Genomic DNA, 22,691 nt, shown 5'->3' with positions numbered 1-22,691 from the left:
GGTAGGAAACATTCAGTAAGCACCTATTATTTGCCAGGTACTGTCCTAATCATTTTACAAATAACTCATTTTCATCCTCACAATAACCCTAGGAAGTAAGGGTGCTATTATTATCCCAATTTTACAGTTGAACCTGAGGGAGACAGCAGTTAAGTGGCTTGACTAGAATTACACAGCTAGATTTGAACTATCATCTTCCTCACTTTATAAGCAGTGTCTCTTCTCTGCCCTCAAGGTTCAGGAAAGCCTTGAGAAGGTCAACCCTTGTGTCTATACCAATGGAGAGTGAACCTGGAGTAAGTGGGCCAGCACCACCCCTTCCTAATGACCATGGACTAGTAGGTGACAGTGAATCCAACCAGGAGCAGGAAGACATACGTCCACACTGAGGACAAATACAACCCAGATAGATGCATAAAAATCTACAGGAAGCCTTTCCAATTTCTTAGACTATTTCCAATTTATCCTGTAGAAATCTCTGTAGCTACTTATTTTTATATTATCATTCCCATTAGACTGTGAGCTTGAGAGCAGGAACTAGCTTTTCCTTTTTTCTTGTATCCCTAGTGCTTAGCATGTGCATGGCACATAGCATATATTTAATAAATATAATTGGTTTATAGTTGATCACGAGACAGTCACCCAAGGGAAATCAGCCTTCAAGAAGCACAACCCCCTTGTACCATAAAAGAACCCTGGCTATGAACTTCAGAAAGGTCTTCCAATAATCAGGGGCTGTATTCGCTAGGGTTGAACCCACTATCCCCAAGAGGAGAGAATGCCCCCAAGTTGGGACGTGGTATTGTACACTAATTGCACTTATTAGTCAATATAATTTTTGTAAAAACAAACTAAATGTGACTGGCTGATAATCAATGGGGAGGGCACCAGATGGGGGCATATGAGCAATCTTAATAGAAACCTCAGCCAGAAGTGAGGGGGGAAGTCGTCAATTGCCTTTTGGGGTCTCAAGAAGTAGCTCTCAATGGGGTCTGTAAATGTCAGCTGTTATATTAGTGCCCGTGTTCACCGGCAAATAGATCTAGGATTCAAAACAAGATCTTTCTTGGCCTCTGGAGAGATCTCTCCACTGCAACCAAGTTGCTTCATATTTACCTGTGCACATGTATTCATCTGGGATCATGTAAACTCGCCAAGGTGACACCTTAGAAAGTGTACTGGATTCGGAGTTGGAGAAAACCGTTCAGATCCGGCCTGTGCTAGCGAGGTCTGTGACTGGGGGCGAGTTCACTTCTCTCCAATTCAGTTTCCTGATCTGTGCAATGTCCAGGTCGGACCAGATCATCTCTAAGGGTCTTTACCAGCTCTGGATCGAAGACCCGAGTCCAAATGCTGACTTTCCCCCGAGGCTGTACTTCTTTGGGGGCCTCAGTTTCCTTTTCTGTCAAATGAGGGAATTAGATGAGATGGCCCCGACGTCCCTTTCCCTTTTAGATCTCTGACCCGAGATTCCACCTGTGTGAACGTGAACTCTTCCTAGGGCTCAGTTTCCTCTACTGTAAAAAGATACTAGAAGCTTCCTCTGGTCAATTTCCCTTCTCTGTCTCAGGGAGACCTCAATGTCAGGGGGCGTGGCCTAGAGCCGGGGCGGAGCCTCTGGGAAGGGGCGTGGCCTTCACCCTCGCTCCAGCCTCGCTGTCAGTCAGGAGGCGGGGCGGCGGAACCACCAAGGCTAGAACTCTGGTTTCCGGCCGGGCCTGTTTGCCGAGTGCACCCGGGCTTCCGGTGAGGAGGAGGCGGCGGTGGGGGCTCCATGGAGTACCTGCGAGTGCTGGGTCGGGGGTTCCGCCAGGTGAAGGGGCACGGAGGCATCCTCGGGTACCTGCGCCAGCTCGTCAGGTGAGCGAGGGGCTGCGCCGGGACCCGGGGCCGAAGGGGGACGGGGTCACCTTGGGGCGCCCCAAAGGTCAAGGGCACGGCGGGGGGGCAGTGAGGGCAGGACCACCCCCTTCCATTGCGCGGAGGGGGAAACTGAGGCTCAGGGCGGCCACAGGCTCTCAGAGGTAGAGCCGGGAGGGACCTCGGAGCCTCACCCTCCCGTTCTCGCTCATTTTACAGCTAGGGAAACTGAGGCACAGGGGGCCTATGACTCCTGTAAAGTTGGGGGCGGGGCGGGGGCCTGGAGCCTGGAAGGGACCTCTTACAATCATTATCACTTGGCCCTCGCAACAACCCTGGCAGTTTTACAGATGGGGAAACTGAGGCAGGCGGAAGCGAAGTGACTTGCCTTGTAAGCCTCTGAGGCTGGATTTGAACGCAGGTCTTCCCGCCTCCAGGCCCAGCACTGTCTCCTGAGGGACTCTAAAGCCCTGGAGGTCAGTGACTTGCCCAGGGTCACACCACCCAGGAGGTGTCAGAGGTGAGACTTGAACCCCCACCTTCCTGGATTCCGGGTACTTGGAATGCAGAGACACTGGTTTCTTAAGTCGTAGAGTCACAGTGTTAGAGCTGGACAGAGATGAGGAGCCTTCCTGGCCAGCCCCCTTGTGTTGGGGCCGCAGTGAGACCTGCTCAGGGTCATCCAGGTGGCCAGGATCCAAGCCCAGATCTGGTGACTCCCCTGCACCCGGTTCCATCGCCTCCTTTTGTAGAGGCCGGGACAGTGATTTGCCCAGGGTTGGTCACCCAAGCAGGAAGGGAAGCGCTGAACTTGGAGCCAGGAAGACCTCAGTTCCAAACTGGCCTCAGACGCTGGCTGTGTGACCCCGGGCAGCTCACTTCACCTTGTTTGCCTCAGTTTCCCCATCTGGAAAATGAGCTGGAGACGGAAATGGCAAAAACACTCTAGGATCTTCGCCAAGAAAACCCCAGATGGGGTCATGAAGAATTGAACACAGAACTGTATCCTAAAGGCACCTCTGGAACCGTGTTAATAGAGCCCCTTCTTTTACGTAGGTGAGGAAACTGAGACCTGGAAAAGACTTTCTCAGAAAGTATTTGAACACTGATCCTCTGATGTCCAAACACGATGCTTACCATTTAAAAAAAAACAGTTCTGAGTTTTTATTGTATCATACAGAATACAGTAATAGTGACTGACGTTTTCCAGTGCTTTCAGTTTTACAAAATACTTTGTCCCGAATATTAGATTAGAACTGGGAGTCAGGAAGGCCCAGGTTCCAGTCTAGCTTTAGACGTTTACTAGTTGTATGACCTTAGGCAAGTCATTGAGTCTCTCTTAGCCTTTTGGTCTTTAAAAGAAGCATTTGTTTTACAGGATAACTCTCTGGAAGGGAGAAAGGGAGAGATATGGGGAAAACTTTGAGGATGTAAAAAACAAAAGATAACAATACTGTTTTTATTGTAAATAAATTTGTAAAATCGACATAATAACAACACCTACCTCACAGTGTTGTTGGAGGAATCAAATGAGATATCTAGTGCTTTGCAAATCTTTATTCATATTATCATTACCATTATTATTCATATTATGCTATTTTGTTTGCACGTCGTCACCACGTGTGAGGTAGGCGTTACTAGATAGAGTGCTGGACTTGGAGTCTGAAATTCTTGGATTCCAACAGTTGTGCTATAAGAAGTGATGAGGGGAATGATTTTAGAAAAACCTGGGGAAACTTATGAAGACAGTGAAGTGGTCAGAACCAGAGATTATACACAGTAACAGAAGTGTTGTGAAAATGACCAAAAGTGATCAACTATGAAAGTCTTAGTGACTCTGATTAAAACAGTTTTAAAGAATATATGATGAAAAATGCTGTCTCCAGAGAGAGAACTGATGGACCCTGAGTGCAGAATGAAATGTACTTTTTAAAAAATATTTGCTTTAGTTGTTTTGCTTTTTCTTTTTGCTACATGGCTAATATGGAAATATATTTTGCATGAATTCACATTTGTAAGTGATATATTGTTTGCTTTCCCAATGGCTAGGGAAGGAGCTGGAGGAAGGGAGATAATTTGGAACTCAAATTTTTTTAAAAAATGAATATTAAAATAAATAAAGTATAATTTTTTTTGAAAAGAAATTCTTGGATTCCAATCCCTCCTTTGATTTTTTTTAAAAAATTATACTGATTTCCTGCTTTTTATATCCTCATACTTTATTTCAGTATTCCTCCTACTCTTCTTCCAAGAGATTTCTCACATATAACAAATATTTTTTTAAAGATGTCCCCCCACCAAAAAAAAAATGAAGAGGAAAAAGTCAGAATAACTGATCATTTCATTAAAATAAATATAAATAAACAAAATAAGTAAAAAAAATAAGGTAAACTTCAGAAGTTTGAAAGCATGTGGAATGTGTAACGCTTCTGCATCTCTCACATCAAAGGGGTAGGTTGGAGGGTGTCCTTTCAAGTCTCCTTTTGTACCCTGCTTTTTCATTTGATATTTTGATCGTGTGTTTTCATTTACATTTCATTTTTTTACATTTCAGTCTTTTCATTTACATTGTAAACATTGTGTATCTTGTTTTCTTGGCTCTGCTTACTTCACTCTGTATCAGTTCATGTAGATCATTTCATAATTCTCACTAGTTGGCACAGTCATCATCTCTCATAGACCAGTAATTATTACATTTATTTACCACCATTTGTTTAGCTGTTCCCCAGTTGATGGGTGTCTACATTGCTCCCAGTTCTATACTGTCTCAACAGGTGCTGCTAAAAGTATTTTGGCATATATGGGGATTTCTTCTTATTGATTGCCTCCTTGGAGTGTAAGCCCAGTAATGGAATCTCTGCTTCAAAGAGTATCATTTTCTTTGCGTCATGCCAAATTGTTTTCCAAAATGGTGGCTCAGAAAAATGAAATGACTTGCCCATGGTCCCAGCTAGTAAGTATCAGATGAGAGATTTGAACCTGGTGCTTCCCAACTCCAAATGCAGCACACTATTCAAAACCCAAGCATTTTTATTTACTTATCACTCACTCATTGATCCATTCGTATAATTCTCTAATTAGTATTATTCTCCAATATCAGTTCAACTAATCAATAATTTACCTTGTCCTTGCAGCTAACTATTTTTAAGTGTTTGCATTAGGCTGAGTTGTTTGTGAGGAAGGGTGAAGTTTGCTTGAAAGTGATTTGTTTAGAGTGGAATTGTCCCTAAATTGTTTATTATTTTTTTTCTGCAGAATGAGCAGGGGTGAGGTAATAGGTGTACTTTAGCATTATTATTTGATTTAGTACTAGTGTCATGAGAATAACAGACAAGGTTATTTATCTTCAAGTGACTGCATGGGAAGCCACAGGACTTGATGTAATTATACACAAAATCCTAGTTCTGCATCTTTACTTCCTGTGGGACTTTGGCCAAGGCGCCTCCACATCTTTCTTCTTCTTAAAATGATTGGGTTGGGGAGAGGGGGATTGAACTAGGTGGCTCTTCTCTCTCTAAGAGCTCTTCCAGCTCTAAATCTAGTGTTTCTTCCAGTGCCTCTTCTAGGCCACTACCCTTTGCCCCTGTTCCCCTCAGCCTTGTCTTATGCCTAGGGTTGGACTTGATGGTCATTGCGTCTGAGTACTGGGTGTGAAAATGACCTCAGCTCCTTACCTCGACCAGGCTAGTTACTTTGAGCATCAGTTTTCCTCATTGTAAAATGTGGACTTTAGATTTGCTGGTTCCATTGCAGTCCTGAAGCCCGTGTGCCATTCCAGGAAGACCCTCCATAGGCTCAGGGCCGGGATGGTCTTTGGAAATGCTTTGGTGACAGGGACGTATCCTTAGAATCAGTGCCATAGATAGCTATAATATTATAGAAAGAACCCTGGATGTGGAATCTGAGGACCTGGGTTCAGGATCAGAAGATCTGGGACATCACTATTTGGTGACACTAAAGCACTCAGTGTGGAATCTATCAGGTCTTCTATGTGTTTATGTCATCCTCCTAAATAGTAAGAGCCCCTTGAAATTAGAGACTGTCTCATTCCCTCCCTCCTAGTGCATAACACTCTGCATATTTTTTTACTTCACTCTAAGTAGAACGTAAGCTTCTTGAGGGCAGGAACTGTTCTCCTTTTTGTCTTGGATCTCCAGAGCTTGGCCCAAAGCCAGGCACACAAAAAGCACTTCATACACATTTGATGGGTTGAATTGATTCGTTGAATTACTGAATTCATCTGTGTAGTTAGTGCTTCCACCAGCAGTAATGCCAGCCCCCTTTGATGTAAGTAGTCTGTTCCTAAGAATTGGTGTGGTATAAATATTCACTCTAACCTGGAACCAGGGTGGCCCTCCCTCTCCGGTTGTAGTGAGTTCGGTCTCAAGACCTGCATGTGCGTGGTACTTAATATTGGTCCTTCCTTTGAGGTTCTTGCTCTCAGGAAGATATGATGTTTATATAAGACACATGGAGCTAAATCATACAACATTACCTGATTAATTAATTAGTAACCAAGTACAGTGCTCAGGTTGACATTTGTTTCAGCACCCTCATTAACAGAGGAGGTGAATGAGAACCAAAGATGTATGGTAAGCTCCCCCAGGTTGCACCGGTAATCATTATAGGAGCTAGCCTACTGTGTGCTGGGCCATATGCTAAGTGCTTTATGAACCTTATCTCATTTTATTCTCACAGCAACCCTGAGAGGTAGGAGTTGTTATTCACATTTTACAAATGAGGAAACCGAAGTAAACAGGTGAAGTGACTTGCCTAGGGTCCTACAGGCAGTAAGTTTCTGAGCCTGGGTTTGAACTCAGAATCAACACTTTGAATGGAAATCAGACAATGAGAAGGAACCTAAATCGTTAGGGGAAGGGCCTTTGAAGAGAGAACTTGGCTAAGATGTTGACCTCGATGAAAGACTCAGCCTTCTGTCCACTCTAGTAGGCAATAGATGATGAAGAGGTTGTGGATAGGAAGGAAACTGTGCTGTGTCTGGAGGCCAGCATTGTTGGATTTGTATTGGGCAGTTCAGTATTCAACTATAGTTTAGATTTATTCTGTTTGGACCCCAAACTAAGGAGGAGTAGGGGAAATTATGAAGATTTAGGCTGGATGGAAGGAGAATTCCCTGGCTATTAGGGCTGTCCCAAAGTGAAATGAACTACCTTGGGAGGGAGTGGTTTTCTCCTCACCAGAGGCCTTCACATAAAGTGGATGATCAGTTGCTGGCTGTTTTAGAGAGGGGATTCCTATTTGTTTGTGTTATAAGACCTCTGAGGTCACTTCCAGCTGAGTGTATTTAGGCCTTCATCCTTAAAGTGGGCTCCCTCTTTTTCTACAGAGTTCTCTCTGGTACCTGTTTCAGTGTGTACATATGATCTGTTGGCAAAGTGGATAGGTGCCTACTGTTCTGCAAATCCTGACTCTAACTATGGATACAGAGGCTCTGGGAGAATATGAACGGGGGGAGGAGGGAGATTGAGGACCAGAGGAATCCAGCTGCTGGAAAACATTGCCTCTAGCCCTACTGAGAGACACATAGAACTTTGGTGCTGAGACCAAGAAGAGTGAACTCGATTATCTTCCCGAAGGCCTATTTTCTGAGGTCCAGAAGTAGTAAGTAATTGCCCCAGGTCACAGAGGTAGTTTATGGCAGAGCTGGGAGCTGGGTCTAACTGTAGGCCCTCCTTCCTCATTGCACCTCTTGTGACTAGCTGATCTGTTGTGCCTTAGCCTAATGAGCTGGTGTTTCTCAGCCACAGTGATTCCAGGCATGCAAATTGGTTGAAATTTTACATTTTCGGAATGCTGATGCTCTACTGATGCAAGTACTCAAAATGAATCTTCTTGTTTGAAAATGATGGATCAAGGAATATTGTTGTGATATAAGAAGTGACAAGCCGGATGATTTTAAGAAAAATCTGGAAAGACTTCCATGAACTGATGCAAAGTTAAGTGAGCAGAATAAGGAGAACATTGCACACCATAACAACAATTGTAACAAGGATCCACTGGGAAAGACTTAGTTATTCTCAGCAATATAATGATCCAAGAAACTCCAAAGGAATAATGATAAAGCATATTTTCTGCCTCCAGATAAAGCTGGTATCATTTGACTACAGACTGAAGCATGCTATTTTTCACTTGTTTCATTCTTTTTCTTTATTCAAGTCTTGTACAAAATGATTAATATGAAAATGTTTTACATGGTTGCACTTGTATAACTTATATCTGATTACTTGCCGTCTCAGGGAGAGGGGAGGGGAGGAAGAGAGGGAGGGAGGGATAGAATTTGAAACTCAAAACTTTTTTTAAAAAGTGCTAAAAATTTGTTTTAACTTGTAATTGGGGAAAAATAATATATATATATATGTAATATATATTTTAAAAAAAGAAAATGATGGATCAAGTTTTGACTTCACTTTGCACAGAGGATCACATGTATCTCAAAATAATTCCTTCTTTTTGGGAATTTGCAGGGTAAACGATGTGAAGGTTGGCACGTTAGTGGGGGAAGACAAATATGGAAACAAATATTATGAAGACAACAAACAGTTTTTTGGTAAGTGAAATATCTGGTTAGGAGACTTAAAAATGAGCCCAGTATGAGATGACAGAATTTAGTGTGGGTTGGGGCTTTGAAATTGACGTCCATTATGTAGATTTCATGTAAACCACATAGTGCATGATGAAAACATCCTTCCTCATCACTGCCCTCTTAATCATCACATGGTTTATTTGTATAATAATTTTGCGCTTATACAGTACCTTTACATCCCATTTGGTCCTCACAGTAACCCAGTAAATTAAAGGTGTTATTATCCTTATTTTACAGATGAGAAAACTGACTCCCAGGGAGTCTAAATGACTTGCCTATAATGTAGTTTCACTGTTTATGCTAGAAGACTTTTGTATGCCATGCTGGGAGCCTGATTGCCGTTTTTAACATCAGTTTTATGGGAAGGTGCAATCTGAATTCCACATTGGTAATTGGACTGCCTTCCCCTTAATACACCCAGCAAGGGGAGAGTCCTCTCTGCTCTTCCTGTGGGTCTGACCAAGGAAGCAGATCTTGTCCTCTGCCCCTCACCTTCAGAAGCCAAGGATTCTTACCATGGGAGAAAAGGGGGTAGGGCTTTGGGGTAGGTTGGGATTAGTGAAGGCTCTGTCAGTGCTGTAGTGGGGCTTCCTCCAACAGCAACTGTTGGGGGTACACGTGGTCATAATTTGAGTGCATAGAGTTTGGGAATATGTACATTATAACAGGTATTTTCAAATCTGTACAATATTATCGTTTCCTTCAATTCAGGTCGACATCGATGGGTTGTCTATACTACTGAAATGAATGGCAAAAATACATTCTGGGATGTGGATGGAAGCATGGTGCCCCCCGAATGGTAAAGCGAGGGAATATTTTGTTATACATTATGTATGGGTGCTTATTTAGTCTACTTAACTGTTAACTATATAGACTAAAGGAAGCAGTATGGTGAAATGTAAAGAACTGTCACAACTCTGGAGCCCATGAGCAGCCAATCAAGGATGCTGGCCTTATATGTGCACAGGGTAAGAGGGAGGAGTTCTCTCCCCACTCCTGGAGAACCATGAAGCCCAGTTCTCTTCACACAAGTGCTTAATAAATACTTATGGGCCAAATAGCTATTGAGTATGGGTAGGATGGCATTCAGTAGGTAAGAGGAGCCAAGAGAATGACTTGGGGTCCTGGGCAGCAATGATCAGGAGCTGCTGCACTTATAAAATCAATTTTGTGCCAATAAGAAAAGAAGCTTGGTTTCCCAGGGATGTTTTTCTACTCTCTGCCTATGCGTGAATGTTCTTAAATTTTATCTCTGATTTGGCTGGCTTGTGGCTAAACTTTTTCTGCCTGTGACGTAGACATTTATAGAGCTAGAATGTTTTTGAATCCTACATTTAGTGTTTTCTTTATTTGCCTTTTGTTTTTAATGTCATTTTTTTATCTTATCCTTTATGAAATTTTTTTTCCAGTATTGCACAGAATAAAGCTATCTTTTTTCCTTGAAGCTTACACTATTTGAGGACTCATCATCCCATTGAATGGGATTCCTAATGTTGGCTGTTACTTCTGAGACCCCAGGCAGTCTTCTACCTGCATTGTCTCCCCTCATGCCTCTAGATCCATTGACACTTATACCCCAAAGAGGCCATCGACAGAAGGGCCCCCGAGGGATTCCTATCTCTTCTCTCTCTGCCTGTCTCTTTCTATTGATTCCTTCCTTACTGCTTACAGACATGCTTACTTCTCCTCATCTCTGCTAGGCGTCCATGTCCAAAACTGAACTAATTATCTCTACCCCTTCCCCCACCTCTTAAGAGCCCTGCACTCTTCTGAGCTTTGCCATTTCTCTCGCTGGCATCATTCCGACTTGACACTTTAGAGACACCTTTCTCTCTCACCTCTCCCAAGACGCCCAAGTCCTCATATACAGCATTCCCCCTTTGGTCTCCTTGTCTGAGCTTTGCTCTGGAAACTATGAAGAGCCTGTCTTTTCATCCCTGCTGCTACCCAAGACCTCCCCACCACCTTTAACTTCACACTTTTTTTGCACCTCGTGTTTGCGTACAAGTCTAGAGAGAAGTAAGCTTCTCTGGGATAGAGACTGTTCACTTTCATCTCTGTGTCTCCTGTGTCCAACGCAGTGCTTGACAATTAGTGTATGCTTAACAAATGGTTGTTGGTGGATCATTTATCAGTTTCTTAAAGCCATTGATTTAAATTGTCTTTCAAGCTACAGAAATGATCAGGTCACATCATTTCATCACATCATGGTGAAGAGACTCTGAGCCTGGCTAGGCTGGTCTTCAGAGGGTCAGTACTTCATCAAGTCCAGAAGTGAGGCTTGAGTGGCCTTGAGGAAGCCGCGGTCCCCTCTGGGCTGTCCTGAGGCGTTAGAACAAGACTTTAGTGGGGTTACCAAGACAATCACTTTATAACTGAGCCAACTGAAGCACCGCTTTTTGTAATTGGAGGAGGGAGAATGCGGAGTTTGTCTCCAGGTGGTGGAATCTCTTGTTCACTTACAAATCATTGGCCTCTTTCCACAAATCCAGAGCAGAAACGTTTTATTTTGTTTTTTATCTTTGTGCCTTTGTCAGAATTATAGTAATTGAAATTCTAGGCTAAGGGAAACTTTTATTTTAACTTCAAACCTATGTAGGATGTGTAGCATCTTGTTTGTCTGCGTTTGTAACTGGGTTCATATGGCTGGGCAGCTCTTCTTAGGAGAATGATGCTCTATAAGGGTTTGTAATGTACTCTGAGCACTCAGAGGTGATTGACTTTTTTATATAAAATGGCAGTTAGGCATCCCCAAAGGTTACTTCTCCCAAAGTGTCTTCTGGACACATTCTACATAGGAGTTTTTACTCTTTGCTGTGTCATGGACTGCTTTGATGGTCTGGTGAAGCCTGTGCAACCTTCCTCACAATTATGAGTGTTTCCTACCTTCACAATGGAGTGGAATACTAAATTTCATTTAGAAGATTGTGAAAATAAGATGTTTCTCCGTTCACATTTATAGATCTCCTGACAAAGCATCTGGGCAATCCAGGTTAAGAACTTCTGCTCTAATAGATGGATGTTTCACGAAGCTTATTCATGGAGTTTTTCTTGTTCTATGTCTAGTACTTGTCACTTAACCCTGTTAGGTAGGTGCTGTTAGCCCCATTTTGCAGGTAAGGAAACGAAGGGCACAGAGTTTAATTCTCTTGCCCCAATTCACACATCTAGCAAGCACCTGAGGCTGGACTGAACCCCAGGCTTCCTTGCTCCAGGTCCAGCACACTCTCCACCGAGCCAGGCTGCTTCTCACTAAGTACTCTGGGAATACAAAATATAGAAGATACAAACTCCTGTCTATAAAGAATTTACAGTGTAGATGGGGAAAGATGTCAAGCTAAATACATATGAAAAATTATATAATAATATAAGAGGTGTGTGTGATTGGAAGATGCACATGTTTATAAGGTGGTATGTAATTTAAGTGCTTAGTGATTAACCCAGACAATAGATTATATTCTTTCAAAGGAGGAGGAAGAGATCAGGGTGACTTAGGTAGTTGGAGAGGCTTCCTGGAGAAAGTTTGAATTTAACTGGTTTTGGATGGATTGGTGGATGGATGGGATCTTAGGAGGCAGAAAGAACGGAGAAGGGGAAGGTCACTTTATTTGGGATAATATCCATACACAATGTACAGACTGTCAGCAGAGGTGTGTGCTATTTCAAGGAAATTGGATCATAATTTTAGAGGTGAAAGGGATTCTCCTCCTTTGGTGTAAAACACCTCAGTTTACAAGTGAGACAGGGCAATGTAGAGATTTGAACGCAAGGCTTTCCACTCCAAATGAAGCAGGTATGAAGCAGAGATGTAAAAAGATTTTTCACTTTGTTGGGTAAGAATTCTGGAGAAGATGTGCTTTAAGTAGAATTTTGAAGCCTTGGAGTAATGGGTGGGGTGTGGGTGGGTGTGTGGGTGTGAGTGGGGTGTGTGTGTGTTCACCTGCAGCTAATTTCATTTACAAATATTGTTTGTTTGCTTTTGACATTCACTCATCAGTTTCTCCCCTATCCAGCATAAAATCTGCAATGAATTTGCCTGTGACTTTTCCTCATTCTGATGATAACCTGTTCCTCACCTTGGCTCCACTTGCAGATTTCCAAGAAGCAGGCACTTCTTGTTCAGAAATTGTTTGACACAGTCTGTTGTCAAGTTGGTGTCCAACAGAACTCTCTTGAGTTTCTGTTCCAGAACATATGAATATGAAAGTTTTGTTTGGATGTCTACATGGCATGTTTTGAAGTAGATTCTCTTGTATTATAAAGTGTCACTCTTGCTAATTTATAATCTTTCATATAAATGTCATTTGGAAAAATTATTTTGCTACTTTTCATGCAGTGTTTGTTTCCTACACTTCTGTTTGGGGTTTGTTTTTTTTAAGCATGTCACTTTAGACTGATACTTCCATTGTATGTGAATGAATGATTGGAAAATTCCAGACCTGGACTTTGAAACTGTCTGTTTGATAACTTGGGGTGAATGGGGAAGTATTTTTGATTCTACCCCTCAAGGAGAAATCTTTTTCCTTTTCACAGATTATCAGAGTTATAGTACATGCTGTGCACAGTTACTCATGGAAAAATTTGAAGGTTTCTAGATAAAAATGCATTTTGAACCCTTTCTGACAAAACTGTAGTGATTCATACTGTGTAGTGGAATGGATGTTGAAAAATTTTCCCCATATACAGTCTTTTTCTTCCTCTGCCTGGTTGCCACTAAAGCATATTAAAAGGAATGATGGGAGGTCTGAGTTTGCCCTTTTGGTGATGGTTTGAGTGGAGTGAAATTGAGTTAGAAATAAAGAGAACCTATTGTGTCCTCAAAATAAATGGCAAATTACTTGGAAATGGCCTTTGAAGTTGTTTTGTACCATAAGAAGCATTTTGATAGAATATTTTTAGAACTTCTGTAATATTTTCCTCTCTGGTCTTTTAGAAAGGATTCCTTCTTTTGGCTGCAGATTTATCTTTTGATCATACCACTGAGGGTTAAATTCTAATCTTGCAGTGGAAACTACATGTGTGGAGGGATGCTGATTGAGACCAATTAAAGTAATTTGGCTACTTATGTTTAATAATGTTCAGAAAGGGAAGGAGGTTGTCAAGTTCACTGTTTTCTAAGCAGGTGGTATTCTAATTGTGAATCCTTAAATGCATTCATGAGATTTGTTTATACTTCTTTTGTTTCAACAGACCTACTTCCAGTTGAGCCATTTGTCTTTTGTTTAAATGCTGTGTCCTATGTCCTTTTTAGGATAAGACAAAACTTTAACTGGTCGTGGAAAGAATTCACGGAGTAAATTTCTCCAGATTTAGAAAGTAGATGTTCTGTGTCACCCTTTCATCTTTTCAGGACAAAAGATGACGGAGAGGCTTTGCAATGCCCATGTGCCACAAAAACGAAGCTCTGTTTCCTGTCAGCATCTTGGATGGGGGCTTCTTTGTGTTGGGTTTGTTGACTTGTGCCCCAACTTGCTCCGGGACATCATTGTGCAAGGAAAATTTAAAAGTGGATTGTCTTCTTTCCTAAGTTTGTGAGAGAAGTCGTAAGTTGGAGGGTCCCCCACAGGGACTAGAGATGAGGATTCTTTTCAGCCTTGTACAAAGCTTCTTGAACTTCCAGATGTGTCTGGGATATGGGGATGGGGACTAACCCTGTGATTTCGTTGGCCTCAAGAACTCTCAGTGAGAAAATTCCCTCTGCCGGTGCAGGTCGGCACCTTCTCTGCAGCTTACTTTCTTAGGGAGTGGCCTAGAACTCTCAGCAGTCAGGGGAGTTAATTTCTCAGGGTCATGCAGCTAGTGAATGTCAGAAATAGGACTGTATTCCGAACCTCTCTGGCACGTCTGTCCACTCTGTCGCATTGACGTCTGTGCGCATCTGTACGTCTGCATAGTGACACCTGCTACCTTAAGCAGCCCATTCAGTTTGAGGGTTGCTGCCATTGTTTTTTGTTTATATGTATCTGCTTATTTTCTTAAACATTCATTTTTAAATTTGGAGTTCCACACTCTCTCCCTCTCTCTAGCCCCGTACCCCACCTACTGCGATATGATAGCCGTGATGCATGTGCATTTAGAACTGCTGTGATTGTTCGGAAGTTCACCTTTCTGAATTTCATACTTCTACCAGGAATCAATAATTTTTCTTTTATTGGGGGGGGGGGGTGCCAGGGCATGGGAAACTGGTTTACTGGATAGATTAGGGAAATATCATAGATCTAGTATACTTGGATTTCAGCAAAACATTTTCAGAAGTGTCTTATTCTGTTTGCAAAAGAAGGAGGTATGTAGGCTAGATGATAGAATGATTAAATCAGTGCAGAACTAGTTGAATGACCAGTCCCAAAGACTGATGGGAGAGGAGAAGGTGGGCAGAGATCTCTAGTGGATTGCCCTAGTGATTTACCCTTCACTCTATTTTTGGTTCAGCTTTTTTTTTGCCAAGGGTAGTAAGCATGTTATGATTATTAAATCTGCAGAGGCAAAAAGCTGGGAGAGATAGCTAAGGTATCAGAGAGTAGTCAGACTCTGAGAAGAGAATTGATTGATCTTGACAGGATAGTGTGATGGATTAAATTTGATAAAATGAGATTTAATGGGAATACATGTAAAGTTGTATTATTGGATTCAAAAAAATCTGCCCACAGTTGCCTTGTGTCCAGAATGAAGGAGATGCTGCATAGTTCTCTGCCCTGGTTACACTGGCAGGCAGAGGGGCCCCAGAGCCCTGGGAGTCACAGCACCCTCCTCTGCTCTGACCACCATGTCTGCTTCCAGCCTCACTTTCACAGCTATCATTTGGGGACATGGCTCCTAAGGAGAGGGAGGCAGCTATCTACCAGCTGCCTCACAGGGCGGACAAGCCAGGCTAGCCAAAGCAGCGAGGCCCCCTGAGGGAGACACAAGAGGTAGCCTGTGTCAGCTCCCTTTCTCCATTCTTCCCCCTTTGATCCCCCTAATGTACAGGAGCAGAATGATACATACAGAGGTGGAAAGGACTGTAGCCATCATCCCTTCCAAGTCTTTCATTTTGTACATGAGGAATCAAAAGCACAGAGAGATTTCGCTGACTTGTCCAAGGTTTTGAGGCAGTAAATGGCAGTAGTAGAATTTGAAGCCATGCTGTCTGACTCCTCCATCCCCTACTTTTTCCCTTTCACCACACTGCCAATTTCAGTGGTGATAGATCTGTGAGCATGAGGCCATGTGCAGATTATTGAATGGCAGGACTTTTAGGCCTACTGGAAAACCCGGTAAACCCAGCCTCTAGGCCTGTACAATGATACATAGTTGGGTTTTCAGAGATTCCAATTGCCTGAGAAATTCTAGTCTGCAATACATTAGCATTAGAGTCTTGAATATTGCATTACTGCCATTGTACCAAACTGTAGGTGTCTGTTTTTATTTCTGAAAGAAGTCAGCTAGTCACATGGAAAGTGCTTTCTGCATCAGTAAGCCATCTTTGCCTTTTACCCCCCAAGGAAATGTTTGGAGGTTAGATATACTTTAGGTTTTCTGTGTGTGGAATAGCTCCTCTTCTCTTCTCTTCAGATGCTAAGCCACATTTTGTTTCCATCAGGTTGTTGAGATATATTTTTAATTGCTAAGATTTTAGTGGGGAAATAACAAATAAGTAAATGTTATATTAATATAGGAATTATTATGTCTTTTTCATGTCTTATTAAGTTAGTTACATTTAGGATTCCTATTTTTAAATCATGAACATTCTGTCAATAAATTAGTTGTACACAGTTTATATTTCCATTGAAATTTTTGTCATGATGTGATGTATGCATAATCTGATCAAAATTAATGTTTGTATTTATTCTGGACTCTTCCTCAGCCTTATTTATTGTTTAGTCAATACCTTTGATGTGCTGATAGTAAATTTACCTTAAAGTAGTTGACAGGGTGACAAAACTTTCATTTACAAAGCAGATTATCTCATTTGGATCTTACATAGTCATGTCAATATTATATTCTGGTAGATATTGATAAATATTATTAACCTCATTTTACAGATGTGGAAATTAAGACTCAGAGAGGTTACCTGCCTTGAACGACTCAGCCTTCAAGGTCTTCTGACTTCAAATCTTGCTTCTTTTCCACCATTCATAGCTGCTTTATGAAGGAAAGAATACTTGAGCTGCCATTTGGTCTGTGAGATCAAGTGAATATGGTGCATGTGAAAACTTTGTGCACTGTGCAGGCCTGTATAGGTATTGGTAGTAAACTGATGAAACCCAGCTAAATCTCCATCACAGATTTTTAGTTACTAAAATAATAGCATTTATAATTTGAGGGCAAGATCTCTTAGGTACAACATAAGACACATTTTTTTTATAGCTTAATTTATTGACTTTTTAAAAAACAATTTCTTATCCTTCCACTGGCTTTGAGGCTAATTAAATGTCTAGTTTCATGCTGGGAAGAAGGTGCTCTCCGTGGTACTGATAGAACATATATTATTGTTAGCAGGCTTGAGTGGAGGTCACATTTCATTGAAATCTCCAGAATCATGGACAGTGGCTGATAACAGTCATATTTTATTTTTATAGCATAGTTTGCTTCTATCACATTTTTTGTGTTGTTTGTCTATGCCATCGTCATTGTTGTACACAATGGCATATGCATGAGTGGACTAGATCATTATGAAGAAACTTGCATCCCACAGTGAAGGCTCACAAGGAGACAGGAAATGGAGGCAATTTTCTTTTCAAGAAGAAAAATCAACAGTAGAAACGGTTGATTCTGTCAGGAGAAAAAGAAAATGTGGCAAAATCTGGTTTTCTTCTCTGTTAATCACATTCATGAGAATAATTGCTGATCCATTGGAGGACATAATTGATCATAGTTAATCTGAAAAAAAAATGTTTCTTTGAATTGTAATTAGACATTCTGAACTTAACTTTAAGTTTTTTCATTACAGTGAAATTCCAGTGTAGTTATAGCTGCCCCCAAATTGGGAGCAGGTTGCCTTTGGGGGTAGCAGAGATCTAGCATTGACTAAGCGCTCACTGTTTGGCAGGCATTGGGCTCAGCCCTGGTGACACAAAAGACAAAATAAAAAACAGCCCCATTCCTCAGGGAGCTTATGTTCAACTGAGAGGAACAAGATGTGAACACAAAATATATGGGAAGTAAATACAAAATAACTTTTTTGTGGAGGTTGTGGTAACAACTAATTGTCCCTGGATTGAGTTGGCCCTGGATCTGTATCATGGATGCCGGTAGGATTCCAAGAGGCAGAGGTAAAAGATGGAGAGCAGTCCATGGGTAGGAATGACCTTTGAACTCCTTGTCAGCACTGGGATTCTTTTGTGACTTTATGGTTTTATTTCCTCAAAATTAATTTTTAATGAAACTTCCCCCTTTTCCAGGAGTGTTATATACTAGATTGTAAAGTTAGAATGGGGTGATAGCCCAACACTAAAAGAAATAATATTTATGGGCAAACAAGCACTGTATTTCATATCTCTTTATGTTCACTCAATTCATACTTCTTTCTTTTCTAACCTCTGCCTCTAATTTTGGGGGCAGAAGGGGGTCTCCCAGGTTTAGTTCATCTCCTTGTCTGGGAAAGTATCCTTTCTTTTACAAGTAATTACTGCCACTGGAAAACTAGGAAAGGAGATCCTGGATTAGGGGCCAGTCCCCTTGTTAACCTTTATAAGTAAATGCAGTTGACAACAAGGAACTCGTAAAAAAATGAGGTTGCACAGTAGAAAGAGCCCTGGGCCTGGAGTCAGAAAGACCTGAGTTCAGATGTGGCCTCAGATGTTTGACAGCTGTGTTAATCCTGGGCAAGTCATTTAGCCTCTGTCTGCCTCAGTTTCCTCCACTGTAAAATGGGGATGTTGTAAGGATTCAGTGTTTGTAAAGATTTACCGTAGTGCATGGCACACAGCAGACCTTATTGAAATGTTTGCTATTGTTATCACTATTACTGTTGTTGGAAAAATATGGGGCTTTTTGGCATAAGTTGTATTTTTTAATCATTTAGCAAGGTTGCCTTTGATTTAAGCTGCCCCTTACTTCCATTAGGACTACACATTGACACAGCGGCAGGCATGGGCTGCAGGAATACATTTTTCTTGCTCATCTCTGAAAATTGGATTTTTGGAGAGAAAATAAATTGAGAAATCTTTTGGGGGAGAATGGTGGCTCTGAATCTGTAGCCCCTGCTCTTTCTCTGCCTCCTCCTCTTCTCTCTTCTTTAGCACCTTCATTTGGCCCCCATCTTTGCCTGTAACATTAACTGACAGGTAATTTCTTTTGGACCTCTCTTTTTTCTCCCTGATTCACCATCCTGGACATTCGGTTCACCTGTGCGTCAGTGGAAACGGCAGTATTCTAAAGTCTTTTGTCTAATGTTATCTGTGCTTCTAGTCAAGGATATCTTGATAAATGCTACACCCTTGTGTTATTTAACTATGACTCCTGTCACATCTGAGATTCTTAGCAGATATTCCAAGAAGATAAGAGGCTTTTAGGTAACCTGGGATTGGAAGGGGAAAAAGATTTCATCTTCTGGGAAAGAATTGACATTATCTTATATTGACTCTTTTTAACAAAATCAGCATTGTCAAGGAGCCAACCCTAAATGTCGGTCCCTCTTTCCCTCACATCTCTTTTCCAGAGCTCTTGAACTTTTTAGAGGCCTTCCACCTCTGTTGAGTTCCTCCTCTTCTTTTTCTGGCTGTGTACATGAATAGGTGTTCCTCATGAGTCAGCAGTTGGCCTGGTTGAAGCAGCTTTCCTCCTCCCACTCCTTCCTTCCTCCCATCTTGTCTAATCAAAATGATGACTTGACTTAATTAAGTAAAACTTCAGTAAAATCCTAGAACTTAATTTTGATGCATTGATACTCTAGCACTTGCGTTTTAGGCCTTTGATATTCTTATTACTTATTTGTCTTGGAAGTTGGCCTGAATTCTTGGTCTTCCTTTGGTGTGTATATAATAATCTAATAAAGATGGATTATTTCACTGGCTCATGATGATTACTTTATAGTGTTCAAACTTACTCATCTTTCCCAGGATTGGAGATTAAAGATGACTTGCACAATTTTTGTGAGTTAGCTGGCAGCCTCATTCTTAATTGGGGTATTATAGGAAGTGGGTTAAGAGATGTTTTGAAATTCTCTAGCTTATAACTCCAAACTACAAAGGCTATTTCCAACATCCAAATCCCATTTAAATAGTTCTGCCATAATTTAATTCTTTTCAAAAGGGATTTTTATTGCTGTCTTTTTGTTTTACGTCATCTAGAGTTCTGCCATTTCTTATACCAAAGATTTTTTTTTTAATATGAAGAAGAGGGGGGAAAAACTCAAAGCTGATCACTTCATTGAAAAAATTATGTTATATGCATTGTGCCACACGTGTGTACCCTCCACCTCTGCACAGGAGTTGGTGGAGATGTCTTCCCTTTTCTCATTTTTAAGGCTAAGCTTATTTTTTATAATTTTGCAACATTCATTCTTGATTATTTTGTGGTGGTTGTACTTTTTAGTTACATAGCTGTACTCATTGTGAACATTTTTTGTCTTTGCTTACTTCACTTTGTATCAGTTAATATGTCTTTTCACGCTTCTTTCACATTCACCATTTCTTAGAGAACAGTAATATTCCCTTACATTCTGACACCATACCAAAGCCTTTCCCATTCCTAGGCAGTGGGCTTTGTTTCCAGTTCTTGCTGCTACGGAAAGTGCTGCTATAAATATTTTGGTATTTATGAAGGTTTTCTTTTTGTCAGTGATCTCATGCCTAGCAAGATCTCTTTGTCTAGCACCGCAATCTCCAGGTCAAGGGGTATGGACACTTTACCCCTTTATTTGCACCTGTGACTTAGTTCTTGCTGGAAAAACACTTCTATTCATCTTTTTCTGAGTATTGTGAAATGTATGCATGTAGAAATTTTAGTCTGGGAAAGGACTGTAGGGCCTGAAGTTTGAAGGAGTGTGTCTTGCATCTCTTTTGTTTGTTTAAACAATAAAAATGTCTAAAGAACCTTTGGTTTCCCCACCGTGCGCTTAAGCAGATCGGTGTGCTTTTGACCAATCCCATGGGCACTGGCAAGGCTGAGCTTCTCGGCCAGAGAACACAAATGCGTCTTGTGTGGTACGTTATCAAACGATGATCGACTGGAACGTTGAGTCCCGTGTAATCTTCAGTTTGGCTGCCCCTTTGGCTTCACATTGTGATTCTCAAGCTTTTAACTTCTGGAGTTTTTGTGACTGGAAAATTTGGAAGGAAACTGTAACTGTTTTTTAAAAAGCGGAGCTATCAAGTGAAAGAAAAACAAGTGTTTTGCTCTAAGCTTTCCAGGCCATTAAAAATAGGTGGGTGCTAGGTGTGCTCCTGAGCCTAGTGCTGTACTGGAAGGTTCTTTCCTCAGAGAGCCCCTCACTGGGCTCAGTATTGAAGTAACGTTCTGCATGTCGGCTGAACAGCATGTCACTGATGGGTTCTTCATCATCATCGTCATCATCAGTTCTGAGGGCGTGTGCCTTTCTGTCTCCGTAAGATTTCTTACCCCCTACCTGCTTCTCTCTCCTCCCCCTTCTTCCTTCCCCCCCACCCCCCCCAGCTCAGGCCCTGGATACTTCCAATGGTGAGAGACCTCTCTCAGCTCCTCTCTTGCTTCTAGTCTCTCTCTCCTGTCATCCACCTCCTTGGCTTCCAAGAAAACCTTGCTGAAGCCCAGACAAGGCTGACCACAGGTCACGCCCGTACTTCTTGGCCTAGAATTGGATGGCTCTAGCTGAGCTCTTCAGACTTGTTTCATATTTTTCCTCTTTATGTACTCTGTGCACGATGAGCTGCTCCCTGACCTTGGATCAGTTTTCCTCATTGATGCTCCCCTTGGGCCTTTCTCTCATGCTGGGAACTCCTTTTTTTCTTGTCTCCTGCAATCATTCCTTTCTTTCAGGGCTCCTCCCTTGACCTTTCTCTCAGTGGGTCTGAAGCTGCCTGTTGACAAATGCCCAAGGTGTGAAGCTTCATTTGAGCCACATTGTTTCCCAGCAGGCTGTGAGCACCAATTCTTGGAAAGCCATACCCTCTGTACCTTAGATACTTAGAACGTGCCTGGGATCTGCTGACAACTTACAGATTGGTCAAGAACTACTTGGCTATTGTCAACCTTTAAGTGACTTCTCTTGAACACATCTGCTTGTAGCAGACCCGGAACCAAAAAGGCAAGAATACAACTGTCTTACACCCCACCAAGCCCTTTGGAAATAAATGGACCAACATATGTGATAATATCTTCAAAGATTTAATCAGCTGCTTTACCCACGCAGACCCAACTCAACCCTTTTTCCTCCCCACAGATGCCGTGTGCTCCTCTTCCACCCAACCCCAGCTGGAAAACGTCTCCCTTTTCAAATTTTTCTACAGTGCTTGTGCTTCTCCCCTTTGCCCTTTATTTTCTGGTATATTTATCTGTGTCCATGTCATATCCTCTCAGTGGATTGTAGGGCTCTTCAGGGAAAACAATGGTGTCATTTTTTTTCATATTTGCCTCTCTAGTGCTTAGCTAACACAGTATATACTTAAGAAATTTTTAATGTTGAGTGTCAGATCACTCCCCAAACACAGAATGACCTGGGCCTGGACATCTGGAGGCCACCATTAAGTCATTAAGTTTACTGACCATTGTTTGCTCTTAATCTTAGGCACCGTTGGCTCCATTGCATGACCGATGACCCTCCCACAACTGTCCCCCCCACTGCTCGTAAGTTCATCTGGAAGAACCACAAATTCAACCTGAGTGGCACCCCTGAACGGTATGTCCCATATTCTACAACTCGGAAGAAGATTCGAGAATGGGTTCCACCTTCAACACCATACAAATAGACCCAGCCAACAGGAAAAATTCCACCTTTGTCGTCCAGTGTGGGGAGTCTGCATGAATTGTACATTTGATGCTTAAATCCTTTAATAAAGTTGTATTATATCTTCACAACAATTTTGACTTTTCAAAGGTTTCATTTTGTGCAGCATGTAGTGGAAGGGTTTCAAAGCGTGGCTAATAGAAAAGCTTTCCAAGCCTGCCTGGTGGTTCTCCACTTTGTTGTAGCCCTCTCAGTTCCTCGGCCCTAAAAGCAAAGGACAACTTGGAATGAGGTAGCTGCCCCACTCAGAGGTAAGAGCATCATGTGAATCACTCCTTCCACCAACACTGCCACCGGACACTGCCTTGCTGCCCTTGGTGCTGG

The 22,691-nt window shown here is 41.9% G+C and overlaps 1 protein-coding gene across 1 annotated transcript; it reads left to right on the top strand.

Annotated features, from left to right (window-relative positions):
• The first annotated feature begins 1,644 nt into the window (after positions 1–1,644).
• NDUFA12 (NADH:ubiquinone oxidoreductase subunit A12) lies at positions 1,645–22,441 on the top strand. Its single transcript, XM_072655601.1, has 4 exons — positions 1,645–1,860; positions 8,346–8,428; positions 9,176–9,263; positions 22,149–22,441. The coding sequence occupies exons 1-4, from the start codon at positions 1,775–1,777 to the stop codon at positions 22,327–22,329; spliced, it is 438 nt and encodes a 145-aa protein (XP_072511702.1). The 5' UTR covers positions 1,645–1,774; the 3' UTR covers positions 22,330–22,441.
• The last annotated feature ends 250 nt before the right edge of the window (positions 22,442–22,691 follow it).

Source organism: Notamacropus eugenii, chromosome 3 (genome assembly GCF_028372415.1).
Source record: "Notamacropus eugenii isolate mMacEug1 chromosome 3, mMacEug1.pri_v2, whole genome shotgun sequence".
NCBI classification, from domain to species: domain Eukaryota; kingdom Metazoa; phylum Chordata; class Mammalia; order Diprotodontia; family Macropodidae; genus Notamacropus; species Notamacropus eugenii.
This window is presented reverse-complemented; position numbering and strand designations above follow the sequence as displayed.